Source organism: Syngnathus leptorhynchus, chromosome 1 (genome assembly GCF_054491065.1).
Source record: "Syngnathus leptorhynchus isolate UIUO chromosome 1, UIUO_Slep, whole genome shotgun sequence".
NCBI classification, from domain to species: Eukaryota; Metazoa; Chordata; class Actinopteri; order Syngnathiformes; family Syngnathidae; genus Syngnathus; species Syngnathus leptorhynchus.
The window spans coordinates 10,099,678-10,112,888 of record NC_141195.1 but is presented as its reverse complement, the minus strand read 5'-3'; the positions used below and the strand labels follow the sequence as shown (position 1 = coordinate 10,112,888).

Below are 13,211 nucleotides of genomic sequence, written 5' to 3'. Positions count from 1 at the left end.
AACCACTCATCGGCAGGCCTTGATCTACCCACTAACTGTGGCCTCAAAGTCTACCACCACAGCTCGCCACAATGCTGCAAACAAAATCCTGAAAAACATGTGCGAACACTGCAACACTCTGGTCCAACAAGCCATCATGGTATGGATAGTGATTGTCATTATGCTCAACTACGCATTGATAAATTCTAAAATTATAAACCGTTTTCAATGGCAACAGGGTAATTTTGTGTTATGAGTCTTGTTTGTATACTCTTGTGTCCTTTGTCCAGGTTAGTGAGGAGCTCATCCGAGTTGCCATTTTGTGGCATGAAATGTGGCACGAGGGCCTCGAGGAGGCTTCACGTCTCTACTTTGGAGAGCGTAATGTCAAGGGCATGTTTGCTGTGCTGGAACCTCTGCACGCCATGATGGAGAGGGGGCCACAGACTCTGAAAGAGACCTCTTTTAATCAGGTGTGTGTCTGGTAGATGACATCTGTGCTTCTTCGTTGTAGCGACAGAAAGTACACCTCATTCTGCCCTAATGACTGAAAATATTCAAATTAAAGCATTCCTATCTAAGGCTATTAACTAAGGAACATTTAAGGACTAAATCACTTGTTTGTATTCACACCAAACAAGGCTTACGGCAGAGACCTGATGGAGGCTCAGGATTGGTGCAGGAAGTACATGCGCTCTGGAAATGTGAAAGACTTGACGCAGGCCTGGGATCTTTACTATCATGTGTTCAGGCGTATCTCTAAACAATTACCGCAGGTAAGCAAAGCTGCACCAACACAAATCTCTTCACATTGACTTTTTCTATCACAAGCATTGCAAGTTCATGTAATTGACATTGGATGTCACTAATTACACACAACCTAAAGTCATGGTTGATGGGAAAAAAAAAATGAAGTAAAATGTGCGACATAAATCAAACTTAAATGTGTTAAATATGACACTCATTCAACTACTGGTAACACAAACGCACATATAACAAAGATTAATGTCCTTGTTGCTGATACATTGCACCAAGCTTTGTATTCTGGGAACTGAAAAGGAAGGACCTGGCCTTCCTGTAAATAGTGACAATATACTTCAGGCGCATGCTAATTGGTGCTAAGCAGCTTTTCCCTCCTTTGACACTAAAATTTTAGCTTCCCTCCCATGGTGCATCTTTAGCCCATCTCATTCACTGCTCTCATCAACATTGTATGCAGCTTACTTCTCTGGAGCTGCAATATGTTTCACCTAAATTGCTGATGTGCCGTGACCTGGAACTGGCAGTCCCGGGCACCTATGACCCCAATCAGACCATCATTCGCATCCAGTCCATCGCGCCCTCCCTGCAGGTCATCACCTCCAAGCAGCGCCCACGTAAACTCACCATTATGGGTAAGGATTAATGGCAGTTTGCTTCGTTCCGGTGATCAGGTTAGGTAAACCGGTTTGGCTCTTTGACTTGATTTTGACATTTTAACTCATCTAAATTCATTAAATGTGTATTTACAGATGTCAAACCACACAAAAATCAAACAAACGCACGCACACACACACAAATCCAAACAATTGGAGGTTAACCAGAATTGCGGAACTGATTGTTTGACATTAGCAGTTCCATGATGAAAGTTTCCATTCACACACCAACCAAGATTCTCCCAAGCACCAATCTTTGACAATAATTTGAAGGCATGAATAAATAACAGTGGCTCTATCTCATTTGCCGTGCTGTGTGTTGTGAAATACAACCCTGAAAGGCCTTTAAAAATGCCTCGCCGCAGTAAAGTCACCTTGTCTGAAAGCAAAATCACGCTGCGATTAATCACAAACGGTTCACTTTACCTCCCACTTTCCACTGGACAGTGTCGTACCTTGCTCTCATGTTTCGCCATCAGTGACACACAACATGGGCTGCGAAAAATGAAAGGCAATACATCAACTGACCTCTGGAGCAACACAGCAGATTAAGACCTGTCACCCACTATGGGGTCTCCCAGATTTACTGTCAGTCCTCTTTGGCAACACATTGCCTTGATTTGATGGTTTTGAGGAGCAAACACGGCACTCTTAAAATAATCAAAGTGATCCTTCTTTTAATATTCCGTGTTTGGACACCTCACGGTGAACATATGTACCTTACGGTCAATTGAAGAATGATTCAGTCTTCCTCGCCGCTAACCGTGTGGATCTTGTGTTTTGTGGCTCCATCTGCAGGCAGCAATGGCCATGAGTTCATGTTCTTATTAAAGGGCCATGAGGACCTGAGACAGGATGAGAGAGTCATGCAGCTGTTTGGTTTGGTCAACACACTGCTGGCAAACGACCCCGCTTCTTTGCGCAAGAACCTCAGGTAAACTAATTGCCATGTATGCACGCACAAGAGCGTCTTCATTGTCTGAATCTTTCATGTGTTCACACTCGATAGCATCCAGCGCTACGCAGTGATCCCTTTGTCCACAAACTCAGGCCTGATCGGCTGGGTCCCCCACTGTGACACTCTGCATGCTCTCATTAGAGACTACAGAGAAAAGAAAAAGATACTGCTCAACATTGAACATCGCATCATGCTAAGGGTATGTAACCTCTGCGGGGAGTCCTCATTCCTCAAATATGTAGTATGTGGAAGTCAGAGATCCTAAAATGGGTTTGAAGTTCACTGACGTTGGCAGCTTTTTTGCCTTGTGTTTCTCAATGAATAATTCACTGATATCTACGGAAATGTGAAGCTTATGAGGATTTGTGTGATACAACTGTCTTGGCAGGAGTACTGTTTAGTTTCTTCTACTCTAATTCAAAAGCCAGATTTGTAATTTTTGACTTGCCCCTCATTTGTAATCAATTTGGCATCTCTTTAACCAGCTCTTAAAACCGGTTTGTTAAAAACAACCTAATTTGGGTCAAGATTGGACCAACCTACTAAGTTGGGTCAATTTGACCAAACTTCCTGGGTCCCATTTTTAACCTGTTTTACGGGTGTTTAGTGCAAATTTCATGCTTGAAAAAGTATTGTAAACAGTTTTGCCATAAGTATTAATAATGGCTTGGACTTACGATACCATTTTTAAGGGACTCAAGGACAAATTATCCTAAGTGATATGTCATCTGCATATCCATTGCCTTCTGGGTGTTTTTATAGTTCTGGAAAATTTTGATAAAATGTTCCTCTTGTTGAATTTGCAACCAGGCTCTGAGCTTTAATTTGAGTCAGCTTTGGAACAGGGAAATTCTGGTCCTACCACATTGGATCGATGCACCAACTGTCGGTTCCCCGCTGTTGCGTAATGTATGCACATGGTCCGATAGCCACAAATGTTAGTGAGAGTCGTCCTAAACGGCCCTCCTAGAATCTGCCCTTAACCTTCTAAGATTGTGATGCTTGCTGAAAAGTCCTTTTCATCCCACTCTAAAAACATCACCAGTGTATTGAACTGTCTGTTTTGATTTGTTTTTTGGGGTTAGGGGTTAGGGTTGTTCTTAACAGCTGCGTACTGCTTCTTTAATTCTAAGAGTGACACTAGGGCACAAACATATTTGTGCAACACGTTACTGAGATTCAGAATGAATAAATGGGTGGATTTCAGTCCTTTCATTTTGTACAATGAAGATTTATGTTGAATTGGGCCAACATATGGCCGTGACCATTTCTGCCATTTGTAGTTGTAAAATGACGCGTTTCCAAATTAGACATCAACTGTCACGCTTTACATTTCACATCAATTCCTCCACACACAAGATACTATTTGCATTCATTTGTTCTCCACAAATGAGCACCGACCCATCTTAAACGAAGATGCATTTGGGCTCTTAACTGCTGCATGTTAATTAAACGTGCAAACATCAGACACGCTCAATGAGGCGAGGCATATTGAGCAGATCCATAGCTACAAGGTATCGCATTGTTTTCTTGAAATTGTTTATAAAAGAAAAATCTGCTTTATTATTATTATATATTTAAGTGGCAAGAGCAGGATGTTATTGCCCAGTGATGTCTCTGAGAAGGAATCGAAAGCTATCACGCAACTCGAGCCAGCTTCTTAGAGAGACGCATTGTGAAAATTCTACCAATCTTCATCATGTTCAGATTTTTTTGTTGCCAGTAATAATGTGCGTTACCGGCATCCTTGCTAACTGAATGTCAAGGCTGAATGTGGTAAAAGTCATGCAAAAAGACTCCTTTCCTTCCAGATGGCGCCTGACTATGACCACCTGACACTGATGGAGAAAGTTGAGGTGTTTGAGCATGCGGTCAATAACACGGCCGGAGACGACCTGGCCAAGCTCTTGTGGCTAAAGAGTCCCAGTTCTGAGGTGAGCTGCTCTACTTCTTTCTTCGTTTGCAGCTCTGGCAAGGATGAATGAGTGTACGTCATCTTTTCAGAATCCGTCCTCACAGTTCAATGATTCGGGGCTAAAATGTCAAGGACACTTTGTCAACTGTCTAAAATCTAAAATAAGAAAACCTACAATAAAAGAAGAACTATTGTAGGACAAGGAAAGTGTCATTGAAGGAACTGAACCTCACTTTTGTCATCTTCCACATCCCATTAGTTTTGTAACCTGGTCGTTATTCCTTTTCTAGGTGTGGTTTGACAGGAGGACGAATTATACCCGCTCCTTGGCTGTGATGTCAATGGTTGGCTACATCCTGGGACTGGGCGACAGGTGAATTCATCAAAGTTACCATTACGTGACATTGTTCATTGGAAGATTCTGCTTATATTCTTCACAGGCATCCTTCGAACTTAATGTTGGATCGGTTAAGTGGAAAGATCCTCCATATTGACTTTGGAGACTGTTTTGAGGTAAGGGGCAATTATGTATGTGACACGAACGTGTTTTAACAATTATTTCCCTCAAGATTAACCAGGATTACATTATTGATCAGGTTGCCATGACTAGAGAAAAGTTTCCTGAAAAGATTCCCTTCAGATTGACAAGGATGCTGACCAATGCTATGGAGGTAACTGACACCACATCGTTACATCAGTAATTACGCCTTTTGTCGCAAATATTAGACTTAACCAGAATGTATTTACCCTGGGAGAAAGATTTGTGGTTGCGGCCCATAAATTGTGTGTGTTTGACTGCGCACTAGGTGACGGGCTTGGACGGCAACTACCGCATCACATGCCACACAGTGATGGAAGTACTGAGGGAGCATAGAGACAGCGTCATGGCCGTGCTGGAGGCCTTTGTCTATGACCCGCTGCTCAACTGGAGACTCATGGACAGTAAGGACCCATTTAAGACAATTTTATGTCGTCCTTTGTGTTTTTGCCAAGTAACACCCATTTGTAGTTATCTCATATGAGACTCAAGTGGGGGGGAAAAAATAGAACCCCTTGATTGTCCACTATCACAAATTTAAATGTAGGGAGAATGGTGTAATAGTACAGCGGGTGTCAATTTGATGCGTGTCGACTGCAGTCTTTCTCAGCGTGACCATTTTCTTTGCCTCTGATAAAATGACACCTTGTGAAATAATGGCTCTCAAATGCATGGCTTGACAAAGGAACTGTATGGAGGCGGTTTAATGGAAGGCCAGTAGACACCATCATAATGAAAAGCATTTCAAGTGTACGTTTCTACTTTTTCTCCCATTTTCATGGTAACTTTTGGCGGCTGTGGCTCAGGTAGTATGGGTCGTCTAGTAACCGGAGGGTTGGGGGTTCGATTCCAGCTCTGTCACAGTAACATGTCATTGTGTCCTTGGGCAAGACACTTCACACACCTTGCCTCCAGGTCGCCATTGTCAATGAGAAAATGTTCTTACGTGGTAAAACATTGAATTGAATTGAATTGAATTGAATTGTAAACTTCAAGCAACAGAACAGATGGTGATGCACTATTAGACAAAACAAAGTGATCAGTTATCAGAAAATGATGGCTACAGTTGTAATTGGTTCATGACTGATGTGTGTCCTTACACATCTTTTTTTCTTTAAATTAGGCTCTTGGTTTACACCTAAAAATATTCTAAGCTTTAGCTCGATATTATAAAAATGAAAATGACATGTCTTTTTTTTTTAACGCTGAAATCTTTGCACATTACAGTGTCTTGATTCAGAAGTAGAATTTGCAGCACTTGAACAAAAGAAAAAAAAAAGCCAAGTTGTTGTCATCATTGCTAACAAACGTGACCTGATTTTGTTTACACCTAAAAATATTCTAAGCTTTAGCTCGATATTATAAAAATGAAAATGACATGTCTTTTTTTTTTTCAACGCTGAAATCTTTGCACATTACAGTGTCTTGATTCAGAAGTAGAATTTGCAGCACTTGAACAAAAGAAAAAAAAAAGCCAAGTTGTTGTCATCATTGCTAACAAACGTGACCTGATTTTGTTTACACCTAAAAATATTCTAAGCTTTAGCTCGATATTATAAAAATGAAAATGACATGTCTTTTTTTTTTTCAACGCTGAAATCTTTGCACATTACAGTGTCTTGATTCAGAAGTAGAATTTGCAGCACTTGAACAAAAGAAAAAAAAAAGCCAAGTTGTTGTCATCATTGCTAACAAACGTGACCTGATTTTGTTTACACCTAAAAATATTCTAAGCTTTAGCTCGATATTATAAAAATGAAAATGACATGTCTTTTTTTTTTTCAACGCTGAAATCTTTGCACATTACAGTGTCTTGATTCAGAAGTAGAATTTGCAGCACTTGAACAAAAGAAAAAAAAAAGCCAAGTTGTTGTCATCATTGCTAACAAACGTGACCTGATTTTGTTCCCCCCTAGCTAACACAAAAGGCAACAAGCGCTCACGCACCAGGACAGACTCGTACACAGCTGGTCAGTCTGTGGGTGAGTCATCCGTGTTTCTTGATGCTGTACAAAGATGCCCCCCAGCAATCCCCCCTTGACCGTGTTCCGTCCTCTTATACAGAAGCGCTTGAAGGAATAGAAATGGGTGAGACCACGCACAAGAAACCAGGGACCACAGTGCCTGAATCCATCCACTCTTTCAGTGAGTTGCTGACAGTTTGCTTAGCCACAAGAAATACACTGCAGTGTATTTACAAGTGTCTGAGATTGGAATTCTTAAGTTTCCAGTCAACAACTGGTTTTGTCTCTTTCAGTTGGAGATGGATTGGTGCAACCCGAAGCCCTCAACAAGAAAGCCATTCAAATTATCAACAGAGTGCGAGATAAACTTACAGGTAAATTCGGCAGCCTTCAACCAGTAACCTTCAGATTCCGTGTGGGAAACAGTGGCACATCTATAATGAGAAATTAATTCAAATGTTAAATGAAACATGCAAAAACAATTTCCATAGATTCGACATTGTTGGCGCTATGATCTATCATCGTCATCAGACACAAATGAGACATACCATTAATCCTTCTATTTATTTCCTTGAATAGTATCAGTTACAAACTGACACTGTGTCTTCTACTAGCTCAAGATAAATAAATGCCTCCCTCAAATGTCTCCCTTTAGAAAATGTAATTAACAGTGCCAAGAGACTCACACATCAGGACATTCACACACTTAAAATGAAAGAGAGAATTGCTCAGCCCCAAAACTTGAGAATCTGTCAAGGCCAGTGAAGTGTCTCAGATGAATTAAAGTGTAGCCATCATCTTGTTGATGACTTTTCTGGCCAATATTTTTGACTATCATGTTACATCATGGAGCAAAGGCATATTCAATGATAGTATTTTAGTCGACGCTAAAGCTATTGCTCCATAATTGCTCCATGTTTTTGATCTGGGAAATTATCCACCTTATGGTTTCATCCCAGTCTGCATGTGTCTCTATTTTTCTAATTGTCTTTTCCATGATTCTATTTCACACTCGGAAGAGTCCGACATACACGCACACAGGTTCCGCCTGTGCACTTGAGCTGTGAAGGAAATGAGTCTTAAACTGTCAATGTTCAAGTTATTTTCTTGAGCTTGGCCTTGCGCGAGGCGGCTTTTCGTAGATCTACCTGGTCCTTATTCAGCCTATCGAAAGCAAATAGGATTTTACTTCAAACGTGAAGCACTTTGATGTGACTGTGATGGATCCCTCCAGGTCGAGACTTCTCTCATGACGAGACTCTGGATGTGCCAACACAAGTCGAGCTTCTGATAAAGCAGGCCACATCCCATGAGAACCTGTGCCAATGTTACATTGGATGGTCAGTACATTTTTGTTGTTATCTTACATTACAGACGGCAGACTTGCTTGCATGTTCGGCAGCCATAATAATGTAATCAAGTGTAGTCTTTATATATCATGATTATCATTGATAATTGATTATAAGTATATAGAATTATATTAATTATATTATAATTCATTATAATTATTATAATTGATTGATTGTTTATAGAGATAAACCGTATGAAGCAATTTTGCCTGACTTGTATAATATATCTATTTTCTCTCTCTTTAGGTGTCCCTTTTGGTGAAGATCCATTTTTGGGAGCCATTTTTTACACTCACATTTTTTAGTGTCAAATCATGAAGACCCATTCTCAAACGCAATTCACACCATCAGTAATTCCCTTAATAAAATTGTCCAGTGGCACCTCGAAAGTCGACCGCATTATGTTCTATGCCACTGAAGAACTTAAGATTGGTTGATTTTTTTTTTTTTTTTTTTTTTTTTCTTTCCCCTATTCCTATTGTAAGAATTGTATTATCCATATTATGCATTATTATGAATAGAAAACAATTCTCAAATGTCGTACTATGTGAGATGCTTTAATCTTAATATGCCAAAAGTAGCATTTATAAATGATTTGGAAGTCATCAAATAGATCAAATCAATAACCGTCAAGCAATCAATGACAATTTTGCCCTGCACCCATCTCCCTTGCCAATTACGTTTTGCCTCGAGGCTGCCCTGCACCCCCCCCCCCCCCCCCTGGCTATTTCTCAGCCTTTTTTTTTTACTTCTCATTCTCTTCTCTGTAAAGGCAAAAAAAATAATAATAACAAGTCACGTCCATACTGTACGTAATACAGCGTTTGTCACGAAGCTCAAAATTAAGCTTAGGTCCATCATTGGTTCCGTAGGTTTCCTGTAAGTAACTTTGTCATACATGTATATGCAATTCATCAGTCTATTAGTATTATATTTAAAACAAAACAACACTTTATAAACAGTCTTATAATAAGATATGGCAGCTAGCCATTGAGGGTGAGAAGCTAACGACAATCTTCAGTTTCACTCAGTTTTCCTCTCAAAAATGTAGTCGTACTCTCAATTTCAACTTTGAAAGTTCCGCTCTGTCATTAACTCAATATAGCTTTTGCTGAATGAGTCTTCTCCCCCCTCTGTTGTACAATATTGTCATCTTTTTCCATGGCGACTTCCAAGGCAGCCAATTTTTATTCTTATTATACTAATTTAAGTTAACCCGCTGCGTGACCCCACCCCTCATCGGAACAACAGCTCAACTCCTGCCTAAGAGCTTTTTACTGTGTCCATGTTTGCAGCAAGTAACACAGTTTTACTTTCCACGCCGGATGCTTCTTCGACAACCCGACTGCCTGGTCATGTCGGATTGTATTATTGTGCCGTTTCTGTAACATGGTAAGCCTTTTACCAACTTAAACTCAATGAATTAAACTCAATGTGTCATTTGTGACCATGGTATGAATGAAATTTTAAATCATCCTGAAACACTGTATAGACATTGTGTGCCATTAAACGTGTACAGACACACTCTGTCCTTGTGTTCATTTGGTTGTTCTTTGCTCAGAATGAAGAAGAAAAAAAGAATGTATGGCTCACACATTTTATCATTAGGCAGGTTTTCTATCTATCTTTCCTGTTGTCTTTCTTTTATTGCCCACAGAGGGCACTCTGACTCCTACTAAGACCATCCTCACTTCATCTTCTCTGGCAATAGCGAATGTGATTATCAGGCCGTTGTTAAAAGACAAAATGTTCCTTGGGATGCTTAGTAGTCCTTCTTTGCTTTTGTAGTTGAACATTTGGCCCAGAAATGAGATTAGATGACTAACAGCAGCGACGCAGTGTTTACCCTCATCCCAAAGCCAAATAAATGGCTGGGCTTTTTATATGTGCTCATTGTTATTCCCTCTCTATCTTTTACGTTCTCCTTTGAAGGTTAATTACTTATAGATAGTTAAGGACTACAGATCAACAAAAAGCAGCCCATTGATCTTTTCCCTCACCTCTGCAATGTCACAGTCTTTACACAATGGGACAGAGCCCTGGTGATTATCTGTTCCCATTGATCCATTCCTCTCCCCCCCCCCCCCCTCTTTCTTCCTTTCATTCCTTTCTCAGTGTCTTCCCACTGTCGTTGCCAAAACCTCATGAACCAAAATGTTCCTTTTTATATGCAGATTGCCGCCGTTTGTGTTGTTGCTCCTCACTCGTCTAATTGCCTTGTGTTTTGTCAGTACCGGCCACCGAGCGACTGGTGAGTCAACAGCTCATGGTAAATAGGCTCCATTGATTAGGGAAATTGATTTTGCTGTGTACCAACTGGTCATTTGGACTTGAGTCACAGCAAAACCATGCAAGTAAGTCAATGGTGATAAATAAAATACTCAGTGAATCACAGTATACCTTAGTGGCTAAAGTGATTTTCCAGTTTTTACCTCAACTCATGTTTGCAATAAAGGTCTTCGATTTCTCTTCTCAGAGACACTCAGAAAATACTATAAAAATCCAAGGCCACTTTGAAATGGTTCAACTTTATTTTCGCCAATATTCTAAACCCAAACCATTGTAAGTTTTGTTGCTAGCCTGGGCTATAGTAGTCCATAAGATATTAAAAAAGAAAAAATATAACAGGGCAACTCCACGGCAAAAAAGGTGGGCCGCACTAGCATTAAACTCATGTCAAGTAGGGGACTACAGAAATATTATCCTGGAAGCCCTAAATGGCCCCCCAGCCCACGGTTGAGACCTGTTATGTAGATGAAGATAAGACAAGCAATCTCATACGTTTTTGTACAAGTTATTACAAACATTCATTGGTAATTAGAATAAATCTGCCCCTCTGCATTGAGCAGCAGCAGAATCACATCTCCACATTCCACAAAAGAGAAATCTGTACCAAGCTGACCTTAACACAAAGCAGAGATTTGAGCGTACAATTGCGATTCTGAGGCGCATCAAATTGTGTGGTTGGTGGAAATGAAGGAAGTGAGAGATGAGAAGTAATTTCTTTTTTCTTTCCATCTTGCCACCCACAGTAGAAAGTCATCAGTCCAATGCAGGCAGAAGACACGGGCCGTGACAACTGTTAATTTTATTTTAGGATTTGCCGAGGGCTGCTTGAAAAAATTGACGGTGGCCTGTAAATGACCCCACAAGTTGTATTTTGGACACCTTATTTTTGCACCATAACCACTAACCATAACAAGTGAAGAAAGTAATTGTGAGAATGTTGACTGGCAGCAAATGTTAGTGTTGTCTAATTATGCAGAAAGACACTGAAGAATCTCTGCAGACAGTGCAGGTTTGATTCCTGGACAGCAGTACCCCAATACCCAGCCACTAAACTAAAAAATGAAAAATAAAAAGTACTGAGTTGTCTGGTATGGTATCTGCCAGCAAAAAAACAAAGTAGTGACAGGCTATGACACCCACTGATACGAAAAGCCGTGCATTAAGAAAAAGGACAAGGACTTCCAAACAGTGGACCTAAAATGCTAATATTCTAGTATAAACAACACTTGAACTTTTCTTCTGTGCACTAATTTGTGCTAAGATTCTTGAAAATCCAAAACAGACTCAAACAAAGACTCAGAATTTGAGAAATAGGACTAGAACTTTGTTTCAATTGCACAATCATTGTCATGACTGACCAAATTCCTTACTCGGTTTAGTGGATGGAGGTACTTTACTTGTCACATGAACACTCGTCACAAGTGTCTCAGGCCTTCTGGAATACTGCACCCAATCACTGAAAGCTCCTACTGCAAACAACAAGTGAACTCAAATAAAAAGCTAGCAAATGGGAAACACAATTCATTTTCACCTCAGGGATCACCGGCAAAGTAAGACAGAGTGCAGGCTTTTTTGCCTCAGCTTGAGGCCTGCACATCGGATTTAATTAAGATGTCATGAAAATGTATTGCTCTTCTAAAGAGGCATAAATCAGGTGTGAAAGTGTCGAGCTGCGAGAGAAAATAGCATTTAAGTACTACTTTCAAAGTTGCTCACAAAGAACCCGAGACAACAACACCCTCAACTTTCCCACCTCGCGTCTCTTTCTTCCGGCTGCGTCGAAGCAGAAAGACGCCCACCAAATTGACGGCCCGCTGCAGGAGTTTGTTAGAAGGCTGTGAAGTTGTTAAGAAGCACCAGGCTGCAGCCACTAGTCCGGCCGGCTGTCTTTGTTCACTGTGCTGGAAAGCCCGCATCGATGAAGCTGACAGCGGTTTTGGCCTCCAGAGATCGGCTGTTCTCTGAGGAAGCTTTTGAACGTGCTTTGTTTCCCCGCCTGTTAGTAGTCTCTGCAACAAGAAATCTTTGATCAAGTACTCATCTGTGGAATCTCTGTCGAAACGTAGGGACAAAATAATAACTGCAATCTTGTGAGCCTGTTCCTGCAACTGTCATCAAGGGTGTAAATTAAGAGGAAGGATAAATGTATACAGCGGTGAAGAAATTCTTTAGTACATCGTGTAAAACAATATCATCACTACAACTAAGTATCTGTACATTTACAGAGAGGCTAAGGTGTTTTTGAATTAAAATGATCTACAGTGTATTGTCCCAGAAATGTGAAATTCTGTGCCACAAATAGTGACTGGCTTGGTACAGTGCTGTGCCTCCATCTGCTAATGTAATTAAAACAAATGTGTGTGTGTGTGTGTGTGTACGTGTCTATCTATCTATCTATCTATCTATCTATCTATCTATCTATCTATCTATCTATCTATCTATCTATCTATCTATCTATCTATCTATCTATCTATCTATCTATCTATCTATCTATCTATCTATATATATATATATATATATATATATATATATATATATATATATAAAATAAATCATGAATATTCATAGTTTTTAAATAATCCATTCCATAACATGCTTCCAATCTGTATGTCAGATTATTTTTTTCCCATTGAAATGAATGTAAAGGCCATTCTCCCTTCTCGCCTCCCATCCATCCATCTTCTGAACCGCTTAGTCCCTACGGGAGTCGCGGGCGTGCTGGAGCCTATCCCAGCCGTCATCCGGCAGCAGGCGTGGGACACCCTGAACCGGTTGCCAGCCAATCGCAGGGCACACAGAGACGA

At 40.4% G+C, this 13,211-nt stretch overlaps 1 protein-coding gene across 1 annotated transcript in view; it reads left to right on the top strand.

Moving 5' to 3' along the window:
- mtor (mechanistic target of rapamycin kinase) overlaps positions 1-8,584 on the top strand; it is a 54,934-nt gene extending 46,350 nt beyond the window's left edge. Inside the window, exons 43-58 of the mRNA XM_085905628.1 lie at positions 17-139; positions 270-452; positions 621-755; positions 1,199-1,373; positions 2,193-2,328; positions 2,404-2,551; positions 4,164-4,286; positions 4,558-4,640; positions 4,708-4,780; positions 4,864-4,938; positions 5,074-5,209; positions 6,722-6,787; positions 6,870-6,950; positions 7,063-7,143; positions 8,004-8,109; positions 8,365-8,584. Of these exons, the coding sequence (XP_085761754.1) occupies positions 17-139; positions 270-452; positions 621-755; positions 1,199-1,373; positions 2,193-2,328; positions 2,404-2,551; positions 4,164-4,286; positions 4,558-4,640; positions 4,708-4,780; positions 4,864-4,938; positions 5,074-5,209; positions 6,722-6,787; positions 6,870-6,950; positions 7,063-7,143; positions 8,004-8,109; positions 8,365-8,380 (1,740 nt within the window). The 3' untranslated portion in view covers positions 8,381-8,584. The remainder of the gene's footprint in view (positions 1-16; positions 140-269; positions 453-620; positions 756-1,198; positions 1,374-2,192; positions 2,329-2,403; positions 2,552-4,163; positions 4,287-4,557; positions 4,641-4,707; positions 4,781-4,863; positions 4,939-5,073; positions 5,210-6,721; positions 6,788-6,869; positions 6,951-7,062; positions 7,144-8,003; positions 8,110-8,364) is intronic.
- Positions 8,585-13,211: the final 4,627 nt, after the last annotated feature.